A 21,243-nucleotide genomic window follows, 5' to 3' on the forward strand; every position below is an offset into this window, starting at 1 on the left:
ATAATGCTGTTCTGATCAGTGCATTCAGAAAATTATGGTGCTGCCATTCCGCACACTAACAGTAGTAGCCGTCTGTTTATTGAAAACAGTGTAAAGGTGGCACTACTGCGTTTAACGTGCAGGACACCCTTAAATGGTGCATATGAAAACAAAGCTGGATTTCCACTATTGCTAAACAGATGTGGAAAACTGCTATGGTCAGGGCTTACTTACTTTCAATTTTTTTCTCTCGGGAGGAGAGGCAGGCCCCGGCAGACCTTTCATTTTTCATCTGCAGGTTTAATTTTTCATCTGCAGGTTTCATTTTTCATCTGCAGGTTCTTCTGTTTTGTTTTCTCTGCAGTTGACTTGGGGCCTGCAGAGCATTTTCATCTTACTGCATTTGACAGGAGGAACAGAGAAACGCCAGCTGCCCTTACCCCCCTGCAGTTTGTACAGGGGAAGGAGTACGAATCACTTGACAGTGATCCCAGATCTTTTTTTTAGTTGAGAGGCCAGATAAGTACAGCTATACACACATTGCTTCTTCAGCTTTTTAGCCACCTTTCTTATGGTTCCATAGGGGCGGGATCCGGAAGGGACCCAAACCCCTGGGAGTTTGTGGCTCTGCAGCAGGATAGCTGAGAGACAAGCAAAATTGACTCTGCCTAGGGTCTATTTTTATTTTTATTTTTTTTCTGCACATTTTGATTACGCACCTAAATCCTGTTTAAACAAGCCCTGCCTTGATAAAGCAGAAGAGTGGAAAATGATACTCTGATGGGCTTCTGCATGCTCAGCTTGCTTTAATCTTGAATCTTCATACTAAAAATTATTTTCTGCCTCCGTGCCTGATATAAAAACGTATTGTTGTAGAGATTAAGCTTTACTCTCTCGGAGGTTTACATTTTTTACTTCACACAAGCAAATAATTGACACGTTTCGAGGTCTTGGTCACAAATATATATATCATACAAAGACCAACCAATCACGTTTCTTAAAAAAATCGAAATGTGATTGACAGGCTTCGTGAGTTTGACTAGCAAGCTAAAATGGCAAAAACATCTAAAAGGGTTAACCCTTTACGTCCTGCTTGACAACTTTTGGAAACTCTAACTCGCAGTAGTTTCCCTGCCACACCAGTGTGTGCAGGGAACATCTTTTCTCCCATCTGGCTGGAGCATTTTTGAATCTCTGGCCAAAACTGGAACATACACAAAGTCTACTTCCAGCCAACAGGAGCTTTAAATGAACCTGCTGGCTGGGAGCACAAGAGATCTGTTTCCCTGCTAGCACTGATGCAGGCAGGAGAACAAATCAACAGATTGCTCCAGCCTACAGGGAGCAGCATAAATAGCTGCTCCCTGCGACAGGAGCAATGATAGCTTGCCCTATGCGGGCAGCCGTCTGAGGCTGCGTGGGTTCAGGGGCTCCCTCCGCAGGGGTAAACTTGTCTATGGTTGGTGACAGGGTGGGCACTGGGGCAGCAGCTTTAAGTAATACAGGTCCCAGGGTACGATGTCACCAGGGTCTAATGAGGCTCAAGTGGGGGGGGCTGATGGACAGTGTGTTTTCTCTACAATGCACATTGAAAAGTGATCCGAAACCCTTGGTGGAGGTGAATGTGTCTTTGATTAATTGAAGCACAATCCCATCTTTAGTGACTGTCCTAGACGAGTGGGTTCTTTCTTGTTGTCTCCAAATCTGGCAGCACAGTCCGTGGTTCCCCTTTTTAATTGCAGCTGAGTATACAAAAGCACCAAATCACCTACAAGCTCCGCCTGTTTGGCTCATCTCTTTCAGACAGTAGTATACAGCGGTGTTCCTCCCATTTTCCAGGCTTTTGGACAGTATGTTTTCTCTACAATGCATGTTGAAAAGTGATGAGGAAACTCTTGGTGGAGGTGAATGCATCTTTGATTTATTGAAGTATAATCTCTTCTTTAGTGACTGTCCAAGATGAGTGGGTTCTTACTTGTCCTCTCTGGATCTGACAGCAATGTCTGTGGTTCCCCTTTTTAATTGCAGTGGAGTATGCAAATGCACCAAATCTCTTAAAGCTCTGCCCGTTTGGCCCCATCACTTTCACGTTAGTACTGTGCAATGGTGTTCACGTCAGTTTCCAGGATGATGGACAGCTCAACTTACCCGATCATGTTTCCTGCTGATTTTGATGGCACTTTTTTGATGCAGCGGACTACGAGGAGATCTCCACCAAACAAGAAGCACTTCATATAATTAAGAAGAGGTACCCTTATTTGGTGGACATTTAATTATTTTTCTGTAGTGTCATCGTTGTCTCTATACAAGAATTAATTTTGTCACTAATTTCTGTTTGAAGACGCTCAAGGAACAATCACATTGCCAAAATTACGACGAAAGGCTACCAGAGACACTACCTTGTGGCCCTTTACACAGCTGTAGTGTGGCATATGCACTAGACCTTCACCCAAAAAGGTGGCACTTACTAATTAACTAGTAGAAAGTACTCCAGTTGGGTAGACAGTTTGTGCAAAACTGGGGACTCCTCTTGGATAAAAACACAGGTGAGGTTCCATTCTGGGCCACTGGAAGTGTGGGGTCGGAGAGGAGGGTGCAACTGGATTAGTGTGTCCTCAACTAATAATACCAGTTAGGTGTAGATAAATTCTAGATGGAGTTGTGCGTGAAAAGTAGCTATGAGGATGGTTGTGTCTCACAAGAGGTAGTTCCCTTTACGGACTAGGGGCCAGATGTAGGAAAGCTTTAGCGACTCGCAAACGGCGAAAAGCGCAGTTTGCGAGTCGCTAAAGCCCATCTGGTATGTAGAAATGCATTTTGCGAGTCGGAACCGACTTGCAAAATGCATTTCCGAGTCGCAAATAGGAAGGGGTGTTCCCTTCCTATTTGCGAGTCGCACTGGTGCTCAAATGGACTCGCAGTTACCATCCACTTGAAGTGGATGGTAACCCAGTCGCAAACGGGAAGGGGTCCCCATGGGACCCCTTCCGCTTTGTGTCTGGCCTAAAAAGTAATTTTTCAGAGCAGGCAGTGGTCCAATGGACCACTACCTGCCCTGAAAAATACTGAAACAAAAGGTTTCGGTTTATTTTTCAAAGTGCAGCTCTTTTTGCACTTTGAAAAAATAAAACTGCTTTATTTAAAAGAAGTCACGGACATGGAGGTCTGCTGTTCCCAGCAGGCCACCATCCCCGTGAGTGCCCTGAATCGCTATGGGGTCGCAAATTGCGACCCACCTCATTAATATTAATGAGGTGGGTCTTTGCGACCCCATAGCGACTCGCAGAAGGTGTCTGAGACACCTTTCTGCATCCCAAATTGTGACCTGCAATTTGCGAGTCGCAGGGACTCGCAAATTGCAAGTCGCAATTTGGGACTTTGCTACATCTGGCCCTTGGTGGTCTCACACACATTATAGTGTCATGCTTCATCATTTGACCACCTAGCCCCACCCAGGTAAGATAGTACTACCTGGGCGGACTCAACCTCGTTGTTAAAGGAACAGTCGAGGGAGTGCTGAAATAAATCTTACTGGATAAATAACAGGGATCCAGATGAGGTTAGGAATAAAAATACCGTACGTTTCACCAATCCTGGTTGGGTATTTTTAATAAAGGTGTACGCAGGTAGGGTTAAAATGGAATGGGGACTCAGTTGAGTATTAATGTCTCGTAGAGTCTAAAAAACAGGGACCAACATGTTTCTGCCCTCTCTATGTGCTGGAAGGTCAGGGGCATTCGTCAGGGTCTAGGATCCCCTAGATAGGGCCGCTATTAGGCATGCTCGCTAAGTGTAAGGAAAAAAGTAAAAGGCCTACCTGAACAGGTTGTTCATACTAGGGTAGGTCCCAGGGTAAAAGGTGACTAGCCTCTGGTCTGGGAAATGCCGGGGAGGTATCCCTTGTAGTCACACTCACTCCAAAGGAAAATACCGGTGGGTGTACCTACATTCTGGCCCTGATGCTCATTTCATAGAAATTAAACCTTAACAAGAAGCATTTACAAATATAAACATAGCAGGTTCTCCAGTTGAAGCTCCACTTCTGTAAAGGGCAAATTATCCTAAATTCTCGTGTTTGCCAAGGCAAAACAAGTTTATTTTTTCTACAATTGCACCTTCAAAAACTATCTGTAATCCTTGATGGAGATGAAAGCTTTGTTGATTTATTGGAGCACAATCTTTTCTGTAGTGACTGACCAAGAGAAGTGGGTTATTTTTTGTCGTCTTCTGGTCTGAGAGCAGAGTCCATGGTTCTCCCTTTTAATTGCTGCTGAGTATGCAGAGGCACCAAATCACCATCAAGCTCTGTCTGTTTGGTCCCACCCCTTCCTAGTTAGTAGTATGCAATGTCTTCCCACCAATTTCCATATTGATTGATGGATTAATTTACCAAAGTGACCATAGAGCATTTCCTGCCAATTTTGAAGGGTTGTTCGGCCCACCTCTTCCACATTAGTAGTATGCAACGGTGTTCCCACCATTTTTCAACCTGATGGACATCTCATGGTACCAAAGTGACCCGAGCTTGTTTGCTGATGATTTTGATGGCATGTTTTTGATTCAAAGGGATGTGAGGACATTTGCACCAAAGAAAGAAGCACTTACTCCATATTATTAAGAGAAAGTACCCTTGTGTGGTGGAGATTCAAATCTTTGTAGTCTTGTCGATATAAGGATTCATTTTGCCACTGATTTCTCTATGAAGAAGCTCGAGCAACAATCAGATTGCCAAAATTACACATACACAAGGCCACTGGAGACATTTCCTCATGGTCCTTTACACATCTGTGGTGTACGGTACTCGACATTCACCCAACTATGCGTTACTCACTAATTAACCAATAGAAAGTACTCCAGTTGGAGAGCCCTTTTAGTTGAATTTCATTCCCAGGGGATGGGGTCCCTGGGGCCTAATAATGTCTTAAGCATAAAGGCCACAATAACTTCAAATACCCCACTCGCTGTTTTTGATTGAGGGCTCTCCGGAATATAAATTGGAGGCTGTGGTTGAGTCCCAGCTTTGAAATGGGCACAATATGGCAGTTTTTGATTACTTGGAAAATATTTGATATTTCCGAACGACCTTGGTGTAAATTACCTATGCTACTTCGAAGTATTGCCAACTATGCTCTATTAAACCTTTCTAGTAGTATATTTATTTTGGTGTGGTTGTTTATTTTTTGCTAAAAACAAATGGGTTGTGCAAGCATAACACTAAATAGTTCTGTTTTGTCACAATTTAATTTGATAGGCTTGAAAATAACCAGTTTAAGGACAATGTGATGGAACTGCTGGCCAGTGTGCTGAGTGCGAAGGATTGTCACATTAAGAAGATCAGGTAAGAAACAGGGTGCCAGGGCAGGTATTGGTAGTGAGATTATACCCCTGACCATCCTTAGCAGTTGGCCATTATTGTTTGAAATAAATATCTCAACAGTAAAAACTGACAACGAGGTGTTCAGTATTTATTGGGTGCAATAATTATCTCACATCACAAGTTTTTTTTTAATAAGGTGCATTTTGGTGCTACATGCACCAGAATCCCCAGGTTCCAAAATTTACTTGGGATTTCTCCCTTATGTATATTGGCAGGTTTGACTTGTTTGAAGCATATTAAGCTGACTTTTGAATGAGTGAGATACCGTAGTAGTGCTCTGTTTAAAATGCTTTCTGGGGGGGTTTCCTTCATTTAAAGGCAGAAGAAAGGGGCACATTCACAAGTCTTTTTCCAAAAGTACAAGTTATACCTGGTAAAAGTTATATTACGTGCATGCATGGATTCATGAACTGCACATGATTTCTATTGCTATGTGTAAGTTCATTATATAAACGCATGCAGTTTCTAAGAGGGAATGCAGAAGAAAGCATACCCAGAGGACCATTAGCTGAGTATCCAGCAAATGTAATGTAACTGCAATTTACAATTGGTGATGTCCGCAATCTTTTCAAGGTTCATGTGCTACCCTCATCTGAATTAGCATAAATTGTGCAGAATGTGAAATAAACTTTACCGCTCCATATAGTTTTTTTGTTTTTTTCAAAGTGTATGTCGCAATAGGTGATATGTATAGGAAAACTGACGAGAGATCCAGGAGATAAATGTTGAGCGAAGTTAATAATTGTATCCGTGTCTTTGAACTGGAAAATTCACCTCATCACTCCTCTGAGAGTCCGGCTCCTTGTGATTTTTTTTCAACAGAAACGGCGCCAACCTCCCGCTTATGAGCTACAGCAGAGGGTGGGGGTGGGGCTAACGGGACTCTGTTGTCAGTAGCATGGCAGACAAAGACTCATGATTAACTTTAAAGGGTGAGTAGGGAGCGAAAGGAGTGAACGAATGGAAGGATGAGTGAAATGGTGAATAGGTGGGTGACTGAAGGGGTGGATATATAGATGCATAGATTAATGAGCGAAAGGATGGGTGTAAGAATGGAGAAGTTAAAAGGAGGAACGATGAATGAATGGATGTGTGAAAGGGTGGATGGATGATGAGAGAAAGGATGGATGGATCAGGGAGTAAAAGCATGGATGGAGTGAAATGGTAAATGTATGATGGGTGGATGGAGTAAAAGGCTGGATGGACGGGATGAAAGGATGGATGGATGGGTGGATGTGTGAGTGAAAACGGCTGTAAGGACCGATGAGTGAAAGAATGGATGAATGAGTGAAAGAGAGGATAGATGGATGGCTGGATGAAATGGTGGATGAGGGAAAGGTGTATGGATGGATAAGTGAAAGGATGGGTGAGTGAAAGGGTAAGTGCATTGATGGATGGATGTGTGAGTGAAATGGTGGAAGGATTGGTGAGTGAAAATGTGGATGGATAGATACATGGCTGAATTAGAGAAAGGATGGATGTAAGGACGAATGAGTGAAAGGGAGGAAGGTTGGATAGATGAGTGAAAGGATGGATGTACGGAAGGGTGAAATGATGCATGGATGATGAGAGAAAGAACGGATGAATGAGTGAAAGGATTGATGGAATGAAAGAGTAAATGGATGGAGAGTGGATGAATGAAGTGAAAGGCTAAATGGATGGACAGGTTGAAAGGATGGATGGATGTGAGTGAAAGTGTAGATGGATGCGTGACAGGATAGATGGATGGCAGGATGAAAGGGTGGACGGTGGATAAGGGAAAGAGTGAATGGATGGATAAGTAAGTGGATGGATTGATGAGTGAAAGGGTAATTGGATGTATAGATGTGTGAGCAAACTGGTGGATGGATGGGTGAGTGTTACGGTGGATGGATACATGCATGGCTGAATGAGTGAAAGGATGGATGTAAGGATGGATAAGTGAAAGGGAGAAAGGATGGATGGATGAGTGAAAGTGAATTGATGGATTAATGGGTGGATGGATGGATGAACTGAATGAAAGTGAATGAATGGATGTGTGAAAGGATGGATGAATGAAAGGGAGGGTAGAGGGATGGCTAGATGAAAGGGTGAATGTATGGACTAGTGAGTGAAAGGGTGGATGGATGGTTCGAAGGATGGGTCGATAAGTGAAAGGGAGGATGGATGAATGGCGTGAAAAGATGGGTGGATGAATGAAAGGGCGGATTGACGAATGAAAGGGTGTATGGATGAGCAAAAAAATGGATAAGATAGAAGATATTTTGGATAGGTTTTGATATAGATGGACAGACAAAATGGTGACAATGTTGGATGAAAGACTTAATAGATAACAGAATGTAAAGGTGAAATGGTGGATATCATTGGGTGGATGGAAGGATGAAGAGATGAATGGGTAGATGCTTGTACGGAAGAAGCATGCAAACTCTTCTGGGGAGGGTCGCGATGACTTGCTTCGCTTGCTTGGTTCCATAAGAGCTTTGGTTCAAAGTAGGGAATATTTTGATTTTCTGGCTACTCCCTTGCACTGTTTACATTATGGGGCTTACCCTGCCTCTGTAGTTCTCACTGGACTTGATGTCAGGGTAACAATTGACAATACCAACATGTTAATAACTATGTAATTTCAAGGCGTTTCCTTCTGTTATCCATGATCAGTTCTTAAGCTTCTCATCCAGAACTTGAATTTTAACGATTAGTTATATTTACTTTTGATTTATCAATATAGCTGGGAATGAATGCTGTGTTATTGACCAAATGAAGATATGGCCTTCATACTCTAAGATAAAAATATAGTATTCCAGTGCATGTCTTTATAAATAATGTTAGATTGACTGATCTTACTGAAAAACAAATCTGCTTTCGAAACGCCTGTTAGGAAAGCTAATTTCTGCCTAATTTTAAGAAGGGTTTGAAAATTAGTTTTTCCAGGTATCACCCAAAAGAGCCATGCCAATACACCCCGTTGTGTAGTGTGCCTATTAGAAATGCTGTTAGTCATGCGGGGAAGGATCGATAAATACACAGCAAATTACTCATCACTGCTGTATGCACCCTCCGGTCCAAATCAATGGCCATCTGTTTTAGGGCACATCCATCCTGGAAGACACATTAAAGAGTGCAAATATATACTCAACAGCAACTGTCAGTCATCAAATGATTGGTTCTTAATGTGATTGGTGTCGGAGTACATTTAAAATCACACACTTGGAAAGACTCATGCGAATGGCTCGAAAATTTAAATAAAATCAAAATGACAGAAAAAGCTTTCTTTTACAAATATCTTGAACAAGGACATTCCCAATTAATGCCGTATCCCTTGTAGCTTAGACTGTTAAATACCAAGGTGACCCAAATTGTTCTTAATATCCCCCACAACGTGGGAGGGAGGGGGGAAATCTTTGTCCATGATCCAGGGGACCAGCATATTGTTGTGCGTGTCGTTGAAAATGACATCACATTCACCATTAAAACCTTTCATGGTTCTGTGTCAGAACAGCGTTAGCTAAAATAAGGTCTGACAGAAATATAGAGGCTGATTTAAGGAAAGTGGCGATGCACTTAGTGCAGTGCCACGTTCCTTACGCCCCTTAGCACCCCCCGATTGCCACCATGTGTGTGCCGCAGTGCTTAATTTGTAAATAAAAAGGTGCTGTTGCCCAAAGCCGTCCTCTATAACACACGGCTGCTGCAATTAAATGTGGGAACACGGAATACTGAGGCGGCGTAAACCTGAAGCTATCTCGGGTCTCTTCAATCCATATAAAGCCACTGCCTGCCCCTTCAGCTCACTCTTGCTTCTTTCTCCTTTCTCCCTTTGTGACGCTCTTTCGTTTTTCCGCTTATCTGTCTTTCCCATATGTGTCTTTTGCTCGCAGCAAATGCTTGAGGCAGAAGAATAAACCCGGGCCCTCAAATGCTTTCCCCGGAATCAACGAGCACAAATTAAGCACTGGTGTGCCATAGTTAAAATATGGTGCACCATGGCGCAGGGTAGGGGACAGTAGCGTCATTATTTTTTACGCTATTGACGTACTCTGTAGGAGTTACTCTGGAGAAGTATCCCAACATTTTGGTACCACTCTTGCGGAGTACATGGGGGACCTTTGTATTCAATGGCATGCCCTCTTTTTACGCCTGCTCTGAGCAGGTGTTAAAAGTACTTAATTGGGCGCCCAATTGGGTGAATCACCAATGCAGCAGAGCCTGTGCTTGTTGGAGAGCAAGCAGAACAATAGGGAGAGCCACCAAATGACTTGATGTCGAGATCACAGGGATCAAAACACAGTGTCAGGAAGAAAAGTCAAGAATGGGCAGGAGCTCACAGCCACCCTCAGAGTGCAAGATCTTTTTCCCTAGAGCAGTATTATGGAAATAAGGCAGATCCTTTGCTTGTTCATGTTGAAAGGTCCAGTGTTTGAATCAATATGTGCATGTTTTACGGCACATCATATGTAGTAAATAGGTTCTGTTGTTTATACAAATGTGTTAGGCTTAACGGGGTCGGGGGGGGGGGGGGGGGCAGCTAACAATGCTGTGGCACCCGAGCTCAAAGGCCTGAAGGGTCCATTGTATTCTGTTTATTGCTCGATTTTACTTCCCAGCCACCAGTGAGGGGGAAACGTTCCTTTGTTCGCACTAGAGCTCACAACATCGTAGCTTTGCCACTATGCTTACTGCCACTCGTGCTAACGGGAAATAACAGCTAGAATTATCTTTTCATCAGCTTGGCAGATAACGAGATCAGTGACAAAGGTGCCAAGGCCCTGGCCAGATCCCTCATGGTGAACAGAAGTCTTGCTGTGCTCGAGTAAGTATTAAGGATTGGCACCCCTCTGTCCATCTTCTGCCCCCCTGTAAACGTTTTAACCCTTTTGCAAAGCAATTATAACGTGAATGGAAACATTATGGTTATAATATCATACTCCACAGGGTAAAACAAGAATACGGTGGTTGGTGACTTAATGAATGGCTGAATCAGTAAATGCATGATTTAACGGAGTGAGAAAAAAATATTTGCTCATTGTTTAAACGGGAATGAGGAGTTCCTGGGTAGATTAGACAGGGTATCAAAATTGAGTGCAAGGTTATGCATTTTTCTTCAAAGAACAAAAAAAGTTGGTCGCTGAGAGGGAGTAGTAACACTGGTAGGATGAGAAGTATTACAAAGATTATTAACAATTAAAAACAATTCACGGGTGGAGGTTTTAGCAGTACGATTGCAATACTATTGAAAAAATAGGTGGGTGCTTTCATTTTATCCTTTTTATATAGTATTTGGTTGTAACTCTATAATATAAGAGGACTGTTTCAGGACTGTAATTCTCATTCAAGGCACTTGTGGCTGCACTAATTGGCACTAGTTCCTCAGAATACAATAGAGCTGATGGAGAGAATTCGGAACGCAATTTATGTTGCTTAAGTAACTTCCTGTGTGAGACCAGGTATGGATAATGAGATTACCTAAGGATGGGAAATATAATCAAACCAAAAGTTGGTGTCTTCAGACAATATAAAATTATAACATTTAAGCACTTAAATTACCAAAAGCAAGGCTGAAATCTGTAGGAGGCCCCCAGCATGATGGAGAAGTGAGTCGGCAAGAGGGCAAGTGTTATTGAAGGAAACCTTAAAGTGAAGTGACTCAGCTAAAAACAAACATTTGCAATACAATAGGTCTCACATTTTCTTGAGTTAGAGCTTTTGACTTGGTGGTAGAGTTTATTTTTTCGGAGTCCCCACTAACATAGTGTGAGGATCCAGAGATGATGTAGATAGAAAGAGCACATTGTGCTGAACGTTTAGGTGGTGGTCCTATTTTAGAATGTTGATATAACTGTAATGCTTAGAACAGCCTAAGACACCACAATGAAAACATGGCCCTTAAAACATGAACTACTTTCAGCTGTAAAGCAAAAGTTCTAGCCATGAGAGCAATTAAAAAGACACTGAATGGTGGGAGGGGTTATTATTTTGGGGTCCCCACCATCATAGTGTGGGACCCAGAGATGATGTAGTCAGAAAGAGCACGTCATGCTGAACATTTTGGTGGTAGCTTAGGACCACCACAGGCTGAGTTATGAGCAAAGAAGTTTTGTCAAAGTATTGCCCTGAAAAGCATTATGGGGCAAGTTTCCGTGTGCACGAATATTTTAGTATGTTGATATGGCTGTAGTGCTTAGAAAAGTCCCTAGAGGACATCACAATGAAAATAGCATTTGTAAGAAACATGGTCACGTAATTATATAGTTAAGCCTAGAGGACAAAACCACACAAAAAGAAAATGACATTAAATAATTGAGTGTAGCCATTTATTTAGCCCATAGAGAGTGTAGGTCATTACTCATTTTCAGGAGTAAAAGGCCTATAGCAATGGTATTACAACCATGGCCCTTAAAACATAAACTACTCTCAGCTATAAAAACTAAAGTTCCAGCCGTGTGAGCACTTAAAAAGACACTGAATGGTGAGAAGAGTTATTTATTTGGGGTCCCCACTAACCTAGCGTGGGGACAGAGATGCTGTAGACAGAAAGAGCATGCTCTGCTGAACATTTTGGTGGTGGTCCCATTGTCCTAGTACCACCACAGTTATAGGCAAAAATGTATTGTAAAAGTAAGGCCCTGCAAAGCAGTAGTGTGCAAGGTTCCCAATTGCAGTGAATATTGTAGTATCGGCTCTCCTGCTGTGCCTGGAGAACCACGCTTGCTTTGAGGACTTCTGTTTTTTGTAAAGCATTTACCAATTTCAAGTCTTTTAAAGGGAGAGCCACATGAATGTCTTTAATTAGGTAACTGTGTACAATGTGACCAGTGCCTCAATACCGCCAATCGAGTTAACGCTTTTTTGTCTGTTCGTGCTGTGAGCGTCATGGCCACCAGCAGCAGCAGGAAGGGGAGAGACTAAAGAAAAAAAAAAAGTTCACCCATGCTGAATTATATCGGCGATCATGCAATAATCCTTATAACAAGGGCAGTCCGCAAGGCGTGGCAAAAAGAGCTTCAAGGCCTGGCAAACGTAAGCATTTACCAGTAATGTCAAGTGATTTTTGAAAGGCAAGCCCACAAATGAGTGAAAGTGATGGGCATGACATAAGCGTACGTAAAAGCCCACAACACTTACAACAGGTCAAAATGGTTGCGCACTCAACCTAAAAAGAGGAAGTCCGCCATCATAGGTGTAGCAGAAGTTAACTTCTCAGTGGGTGATAGGCCAAATCATGTTAGTTAACATGCTTGGGTAAGTTAGTTTGCCTCTCTGCAGAGTGTGATTGTGGTGATCCCTGGCCTAAAGGTTGAGTGAGTCGATTTGTTTGTCTTACCTGGTCGTGAACTGAGACAGTTTTCTGAGAAACAAACCAAATATGGTGGAATCAGAGCTAAGACTTTGTTGACAAGACTGCACATTACATCATACCGAACAAAGCATACTGTATCTTTAATAAGCAAAGCCTGATAAGCACAGCCATAAGAGGATAAACACATCTAGTAGTGTGATATAAACAAAGTATGCTTCTAATAAAGAGACGAGGGTAGGGAAATATATACACATGACCTTATGTGGAAGTGAGACTATGTGGGCCATGTTTCACAACAAGATGTCATTGTTAAACGTTTTCCATCTCAACTTGCATTGCAATGAAAATGTAAGTGGCATAAATTAGTTCGGAACTTGCTGGTTTTTTTCCAATAGGCTTTTCTGGTGTACAGGTATTACTTAGTTGTCTTAGTGGCAGCGGATGCTGAACCCTAGAAGTGTATTGGGATGAAGGTAGCTGTTGCACATCAGCAACAATCATGTCTACAATTATATTCAAGCCCTGCACTCCACTTTATTGTGATGGTACTAAAATTGCCAGTGAAGCTCCTAAGCAGGAGTCACAACTGGAGCTGAATGGAGAGTGGTACAATCCGAAATAGATGCAGTATTTGGAAATACTTTTAGATTTGTTGGTGGAACCCATTGGCATTGATGTCTGTTTTCTTAGCTCAGTAAGTACTCCGTAACGATTTGGCTGCATTGATAAATAGTCAGTTCAAAGCTTGAAATTGTTTAATAAACAACCAATTTTTGAAGAAATAGTCCCCGTCTGGGGCTCATCTAGCAGATGATTAATCCGACTGGTGAAACTCTAGGCCTTGGCTTTCCTCAAAAACCAACAGAGCCTCCCTAGGCAAAGAAAAAAGGGCAAAAAATGCATTTAGTGGTTGCAGAGAGACAGTAATCCTTCACAAGCTGAGGATTCTAAGCCCCCTCTCTGGTACCCTACAGTTAGGTAACACTCAGCTCCGAGGAACCCAGGCCCACCTGAAGAACATGCAGCAGGATCCATATTGCCTCTACAGGCCTTATCCTTTTCCCCCCTTTCTTTGCTAGGACGGATGTCAGCTGTCAATGGGGCAAGGGGAAGTGGTCGCTATTGGTGTTTATGGTTTCTAATGTGATCATATATCAATTGAATTATCAGTGTGTTTGAGATATGTGTAAGATTAGGGTATTAATCTCACACAACTACATTCATGTGGCATTCCATTAACTAGGGACACGCCGTTGACATTGCCCGGGAGAAAGGCAATTTCACTTCTAAAGCCAGCTCCTTAATCTGATTAAGGAATATATCCAGTGATGGAATGGCAGCACTTAGGTTTAGGAAGTAGACATGCCATTTCCTGTGTGAGGAAAGCACAGTTTTCACATGTTTGAGAGACTAATTGTCTCCAAGGAGGGAGAAGATGTCACCTCCGGTGCAGAGAAATACACATTTCATGAACGTGAATCTTGCCACTTAACATTGTGATTGGAGGAAAAAAATGCTTTGGGTGTGGAATGCATGGGAAAAGTGGGTAGACGGAATAAAGATTTGGACCCCTAGAGCATTTTGTATATTGACCAGATTGCTTCACCTGTACCACAAGTGGTTTGAAAAAATGTTGTAGTAAGGACCATTACCCCAATTTGTCCACAATCCTTATACAGAGTATGATGAGAAGTAATCAAGAGATTACTAGTTGATTAAATGTTCTTGTCTTAGACATGAGTCTTTGATTAGGTGTGATTTTGTGTTGCTGGGGTTAGAAGGTAGTCTACATTTGTTTAATGCCAGTAATACCTCATACTCTTACCATGCAGAAGATTTTGGTTTCCAGTCCTAACATTGAAGAAAATAATTAAAAATACATAATTACTTACATATATAAATGTGTTGATCTTTTTTGTTCAGTTTACGCAATAATGATATTGGGCCCAAAGGTGCGGGGGCTTTGGCTGACACTCTGAAGATTAACCAAACACTGCAATCCCTCAAGTAAGTGACCTTGCTTTGTCTAATTTCTGGTTCTAAAGTTGGTACTCCCTGTGATCCCTGTTACATTTGCTTTGCCTCACACATTGCAAATCTTTGAGTAATCTCAGCAATGACTCTGCTTAAGACGTTTAGCTTGCACAGTCAAATGATTTGTCTTGAAGTGAGGGTTACCCTGGTTTCTGTTGGGCTAACTTTGTTGCCCCCAAATAAATGCACAACTGGCTTCTTGCTGTCTTTCTGCTCACTCTGTTTAGTGCCTTTCCTTGAAGTAATTTGTCTTCTGTCTTAATGCTAGCCCTTCTATTTTCTCTGATGGGCTCCCACTATGTGTATTAAGGGGCCCTGTCTCCCATGGTGTGGCTCATTCCACATTAGTGGATGTGACTAATCAGAGGATTGCAAAGTTCTTCCTAAAATCTTATGAGAAATAATATATTAAGCTTGGGGTCCAAGGGACAATGCCAGAGCATGATACAGAGCATGGAGTACCGTATGTATGGTAGAGTTACTGGGTGTGTCAGAAGTCTTTTTTAACCAGAGTTCCCATGTGAGCATTAGGAGAGAGGAAGAATCCCCTGCTTGGTCATACGCTTTCTTCTAAGTAGACCTTGGTGGAGAAGTGCTCCCCTACTTGGTCCAGGGGATCCCTCTGCAAGAGCCAGGGGTTTGGGCAGGGTAGCATTTCCTATACAAACACTTGGTGAGGGCATTGAAGGGCGAAGTGCTCAGTCAGGGTAGTGGATCATTGTTCTGTAGAAAATTTGTAGACACTCTGGATTTATATTAGTGCAGTGCACTGCTTTGCAGAAAGAGGGCAGATTTTTGGGATTGTTGTGGTGTCAATGTCATGTCAAATCAATTAATCCGTTTATGATGTGTGGTAATACTGTTTTATTGTGCTGGAGATATCTGCCCTCCTTATTGATAAGAGTCATAGGTTGACATACTGAAGATGCTCAGCTGGTGTTGTTCATTTCAGTAGTATGGTTTTCTATGCTGCAGTGGACTGGCACTCATAAAACAAGAAATGTCATTCTCTGCAACAGAGAAGACCAGCTTTGTCAATCACTGCACGATTATCACCTTCTGAGCTGCAGAACAGCAGGGACTGAGTCTGTGACTCTCCCTAGACCAGGAATAAACCACCTGTCATTTCAGGTAGAAGTGGTTTGAGGTTCAGGTTAGAATAGTCTCTTATGATTTGTGGTAATTTAGTTAATGTTGTTCAAGAGATGGCGAGGAGTCATGCCTGTGCGTGAGACTGCACAAACGTGGACTAGCATTTGTTACTCATAGTCTAGTGTTAGTGTAGTGCTTCGTTTTGCTCTGCTGGAAGACGTGCTCCTATTGTTTATTACAGTGCTTTGCACAAGAGTATTAGATTCTGACAAGCATTTTTCTTGCTTGCTTGCTTATTCAAACTTGAGCAAGTAACATTTTTTTCACTGGATGTGATACTGTAGTTATTTAGACTACAATATTTAGTCAATTTCAGTTCTTTGCTAATAAGTACAGAAGTGTTGAAACCTTCCTAATTAGTCGTCTACTTCGTTTGTGTATCTACAGTATCCAGAACAATGTTATTAGAGAAGATGGAGCCAAGTTCATTGCATCAGCACTGCTAACCAACTCCAAGTTGACCACCCTTCAGTGAGTATATAACCCTTTCCCTTTCCCCTTCTCATTCTACAGTGAGTGTACTAATCTCTCTCCTGTCACTCTGTGTTGTTATATCAAGTCCTCTAGCAGTTATCAGCCAGTGATGGTAATTGTAATAATGTTTTTTAAGTGCTTAATTTGTAATGGTGGTTGTAGTTGGTGGTCAGTGAGAGTCAGTTTTTGATGGATACTTCTACAGGCAGCTCTTGAATATCCATAGTTGCAAATTTTCATAGCTCTCCCATACTGGGAGAGGGTGCCTCCTCCACATCAAAACTTCCCACTGGTGGTGCAAAGTCAGTTCAGTTTTTCTGCACCTTCAGTGTGAATCCAGAGCTTGCACCTTGGGGATTCCTTTCTGAATTTTTGTTTATCCAAATTTTTGTTGTAGTCATCATCAAATCACCTACTAAATGTTCAGTATTTAAACTCTTCGTAAGCTGCGATGGTTATGTGCATCACAGTTCCCCAAGATGATCTCCTCCGGTGTCTGGGGTCTGAGTACGTCTCCAAAACCTGTGACTCCTGTGAGAGCATGCATGCTAAGGCCAAGAAAGAGAGGGAAGTAAAGCTCTCTGTAGCCAGGATCGAGGATGAGAGACAACCCCAAAATTGCATCCTCGGTCAAAAAAACTGGAGTCTTCCTTATTGAGGTGAGGCAACATATGTATGAAGAAGAGACATCTTCCAAAGGTCATTCTAAAGTTACCTCATCAAGACATAGGAGGACAGATCTTCGGAAGTGGTAATGGTTGAAGATCCATTCCCTGTAGGAGTGGTGCCTGAGGCTCCCGGTGCCAGCACCACTACACCCGTCACTGACCTCAAACCAACTTCAGCACCATGTGCACCCTCTCTGACTCCAGGACCGTTGGACCAGCTTTCAGGTCTTTATGTGATCAAATTGCGCAGGGAAGCTCAAGTTTGTTGAACGAAGAACAATATAGAAGGCAAGCATCCTACAAGGGTACAATCCATGTCCTTTTTGGAATCGATTCTGACCCTTTAGAAGAGGATTCTTAGGAGATCCAATTTTATTCGGCCATGTACAAGGGTTTTTAGCCCTTGCATAGGTTAGTGGCCGCAACAGGCCTTGAACACCATTACTGGTCTCCCACCATTAGAGATTACCCTGTATAGCACCATTATTAGAAAAGCAGCACCTGTGCTTGAACTTCCTCTGCCCTCATTGGAAGCTAAGTCCAACATCCTAATTGAGATCATTCAGTCTTCCTTCTAGGCTTTGGATCCTTTACTTCCCTTCAACGATGCTCTACTGGACCCTATTTTGGCAGTCTGAGAAAAACTCACCGCTTCCCCAGCAGTCAGCAGGGTTGTAGCTAGATGCTTTCAGCCACTATCTGGTGACTTATCTTGCTCACCTTCCATTCTTCACTTGAGAGTCTAGTGTATTAAGCCTTGTGCTCTTCTAAAGCTTTTTGCAGAGCGTCTGCTGGCAAGGAATTTAAGAAATTGGAGGTTCTCAGAAAGAAACTTTTTTCTGCAACGGCCTAGCATTAAAGTCGCTCAATGCGGCCTGCTTCCTGGCTCTTTCACCCATGCTCTGTGGGATGTGGCTAGCATGGTGGTGACAAACGTACCATAGCATTTACATCTTCACTTCAAGGAGCTGCCACCAGATGGTCAAACTGCAGAAGGTCAATCTATCCTATCTGGGCTCGATACTGCAGCTTCAGGGCAGGATCCATGAGTACCTCTGTGGCAGTCCATCGCCAAATGTGGCTCTGCACCTCTGGGTTCTCTACTTATATTGAATCCACCTTAACGGGTTTACCTTTTGGTGTATCCAAGCATCTAGGAAATAAAGCAGACTTCAAATTTGAAAGATTCAATGTGAACAGGGCGAAGACAAGATTCCTTGCTTTGCAACCTCTTCAGCGAGACTAGAGACAATTTAACAAATTTAGTGTGTTTGTGAGAGGCTTCAGTTTTCACCAGTGTCAGGCCTCATTACAGCAACTGCAACAAACAGCCTCAGTATCCTCACCCCAGGCAGTACCAAGACTGTGGAAAGAGAGTGCCCTGCCTTCAAACTCTTCTTCCTCTTTTTTCCCAGCCCCTCTAGGAAATTAGCTTTACTTCCTTGTTTACTAGTTGCGTTATGGGGCTCCTGTGGGAGGTCCAGTGTCCTATCTAGAAGCCTGGAGGGCCATTACTTTGGACCAGTGGACCATTCAAATCGTTGAAAGGGGTATACCCTACCTTTCCAACAGACCCCACCCCATAGTCCTCCTCCCTCCTCCAGTCAGACTGAAGAACACTTGCACATCTTGCTACTGGATATTGGAGATCTTCAAAAAGAGCAGTGGAGCTCTGGACCAAAGCAAAATAAAACTGGCATGGATGATTCTCTTGATGCTCCCTGACTCCTAAGAGGAACAATGTTCTGTGTCCAGTGCTGGACCTCAGGGTCTTCAACCACTTCCTCTGCAAAGGAGACATTCAAGATGTTGTCGTTAGGACAGGTGCTATTTGCACTGGAACCAGGAGTCTGGATTTTGTCCCTAGGCTGCATATTTACAAACATTGATCCTTTAATTGCATAGGATTGCCTAAATGCTGTGGGGATTCCACTCACTATCAGTTTGCAGTCCTCCTGTTTGGTTTGACATCGGCATCTTGGGTCTTTACAAAGTTGATGGCCCAATATCACCAGTTCAGGTATCCTTACCTGGAGGACTCGCTACTGAAAGTCGAGTCACTGGAGTTGCTGTCCCATCGCCTGCACTCGGCAGCAGCTCTGCTGTTTGAACTGGGCTTTACCATCAATGTGCCAAAGTCTCACCTGGAGCCCTCTCTGTGCCTCATGTTCATAACAGCTGTACTGGATACAACATTTCTTAAGGCCTTTCCCCTTACTCAGAGGATCCACGACATTCAGCATGTTTGCAATGTTAAGGGAATATGCTTGAATTCCAGTCCGGCCTTTGTTTAAGGCTGCTAGGTTTGCTAGCTTTTTGCATCTTCCTGGTCACTTCTGCACCTTGGCACATCAGGGCCCCCAGTAGTGCCTCTGAAGGAGATCTGTTAGTCACCATTTCAATCTCCTACAAAGCTGATACGAATTTGACCTTGTGTGGTGTAGAGGAGTATCCTGTGAAAGTGATATCCTTCAACTCCTTCCTGCTGTGGCCACAGTGGTAACGGATCCTCCCACTCTAGGGTGGGGTGCTCGTCTGGGGGTTGGATTGACCTGGGTGGAATGCGGTCACCTGAAGAGCAATGTCCACACATCAGCCTGCTCGAACTAAGGGGAATGAGATTGGCACTCAAGGCATTCATTCCCTTCACTGTTGGACTGTCCAGATCTTGACAGATCACACAACCATGATGGGGTATGTCAACAGGGGGGAGTATGGTCTTAAATTCTCTGTCGGGACGCTCTGAGACTCTGGTCTGGGGCATACCAGGATGGAGTTTAGCTGGTTGTAAATATCTGGCGGCTTCTCTTAATACCTGATCCGACAGCTTCAGCTGGCGTCATCTTGCAATCACAAATGCCATCTCTACCCAGAATGTGGTCCAGCTTCTCTTTGCTAACTGGGGTGCCCCTCAGGTGGACCTGTTTGCCACCTGCATCAACACATTCTGTCCACAGATCTGTGCCATCCAGTATCCATTGGAGGGAGCATTTGGGATGCATTTTAGTTGTAGGTGAGTTTTCCTTTTTACTGTGCATTACCACATAATGTTGATTCCTCAGGGTCTGAGGAAACGCACCAGGACTGGGCCCAAATGATCCTCATAGCAACTCATTGGATGAGAAGGATGTTTTATTCAGACCTTCTGCACCCCTCCCTATCTCCTCTGCTCCATCTTCAAATCAGGGCCGAACTCCTCTCACAAACAGAGGGAAAGTCCTGCACCCCAACCTTCTGAGCCTCCACCTTCATGCCTGGAGATTGTGCAGGGACCTCGGATTTCTTTTTAAGCTACCTACTGAAATTTTAGGTAGCATGATTTCAGCTTGCCGTCATTCCACTAAGGTATGCTCCAGAAGGTAAAACAGCTTTATCAGTTGGCGTGCTCTGTATAATGCGAATCTCATGACAGCTCAATTGTTTGACATCCTCAGGTTTGCGTTACCATTAGCCCAACAAGGCAGTGTAGTGGAGACTCTCAAGGGATAGTTAGCAGCTTGTTGGCACTTGTAGTGTTTCACTTTCTGAAAGGTTTGACAAACATGTTTCTCCCAGCACCATTTGCCATGCCTCAGTGGGGCCTTAATCTTGTTTCAACTTTTTTAATGGAGTCCCCGCCTGACCATTTTTACAGTTGCCAGGTGAGATTTTTAAGCATTAAAACTCTTTTTCCTAATTGCTATAGCTTCAGCTGGTGGGTCATCACACAAAAGTTTCACTTGTTTTTTCCTGAGAGGTTGATGCTGCAAACTAGGGCTCTTTTCCAATCTTAAGTCGTGACCCCATTCCACCCAGGTCAGTCCATCACCCATTCTTCCTTTTACCCAACTCTCTTCCTAAACAGGAAGGTGTGTAAAGAGAGGTTGCACTAGTTAGGCCCAAAGAGGGCAGTTAGCTTTTACTTCAGTTGCACTAACGAATTTTAGACAGGTGATAAACTTTTCTTTGGGTATTTCGGCAATGAAAAGAGAAGGCTGCACAGAAGTGGACCCTATCTAGGTGGATCATTCTGTGTATTAATAAGTGCTATGCTTTAGCCCTTAAAAATCCTTCAGTGGGTTTCAGTGCTCATTCTGCAAGGGCCAAGTCTTCCACCTCGGCATGAGACAGAGGAGTTCCTGTGATTGATATCTGCAGAGCAGCAACATGGGCGCCCTCTTCACACTTTTGCAGAGCACTAAAGCTTGGACTCCGAAGTGGAAAGGAACAGACATTTTGCTTGTTGCGCTCTCCAGGACGTCTTCGTAAAGCCATCCCTTCAAGCTTCAAGTATTAATCGAACT

The 21,243-nt window shown here is 43.2% G+C and overlaps 1 protein-coding gene across 1 annotated transcript in view; it reads left to right on the forward strand.

The window, feature by feature from the left end:
* Positions 1–21,243, forward strand: part of NLRC3 (NLR family CARD domain containing 3) — a 376,757-nt gene that overhangs the window by 100,086 nt on the left and 255,428 nt on the right. Inside the window, 4 exon segments of the mRNA XM_069209220.1 lie at positions 5,231–5,317; positions 10,062–10,145; positions 14,556–14,639; positions 16,206–16,289. Of these exon segments, the coding sequence (XP_069065321.1) occupies positions 5,231–5,317; positions 10,062–10,145; positions 14,556–14,639; positions 16,206–16,289 (339 nt within the window).

The sequence above is a fragment of the Pleurodeles waltl genome, chromosome 10 (genome assembly GCF_031143425.1).
Source record: "Pleurodeles waltl isolate 20211129_DDA chromosome 10, aPleWal1.hap1.20221129, whole genome shotgun sequence".
NCBI lineage: Eukaryota > Metazoa > Chordata > Amphibia > Caudata > Salamandridae > Pleurodeles > Pleurodeles waltl.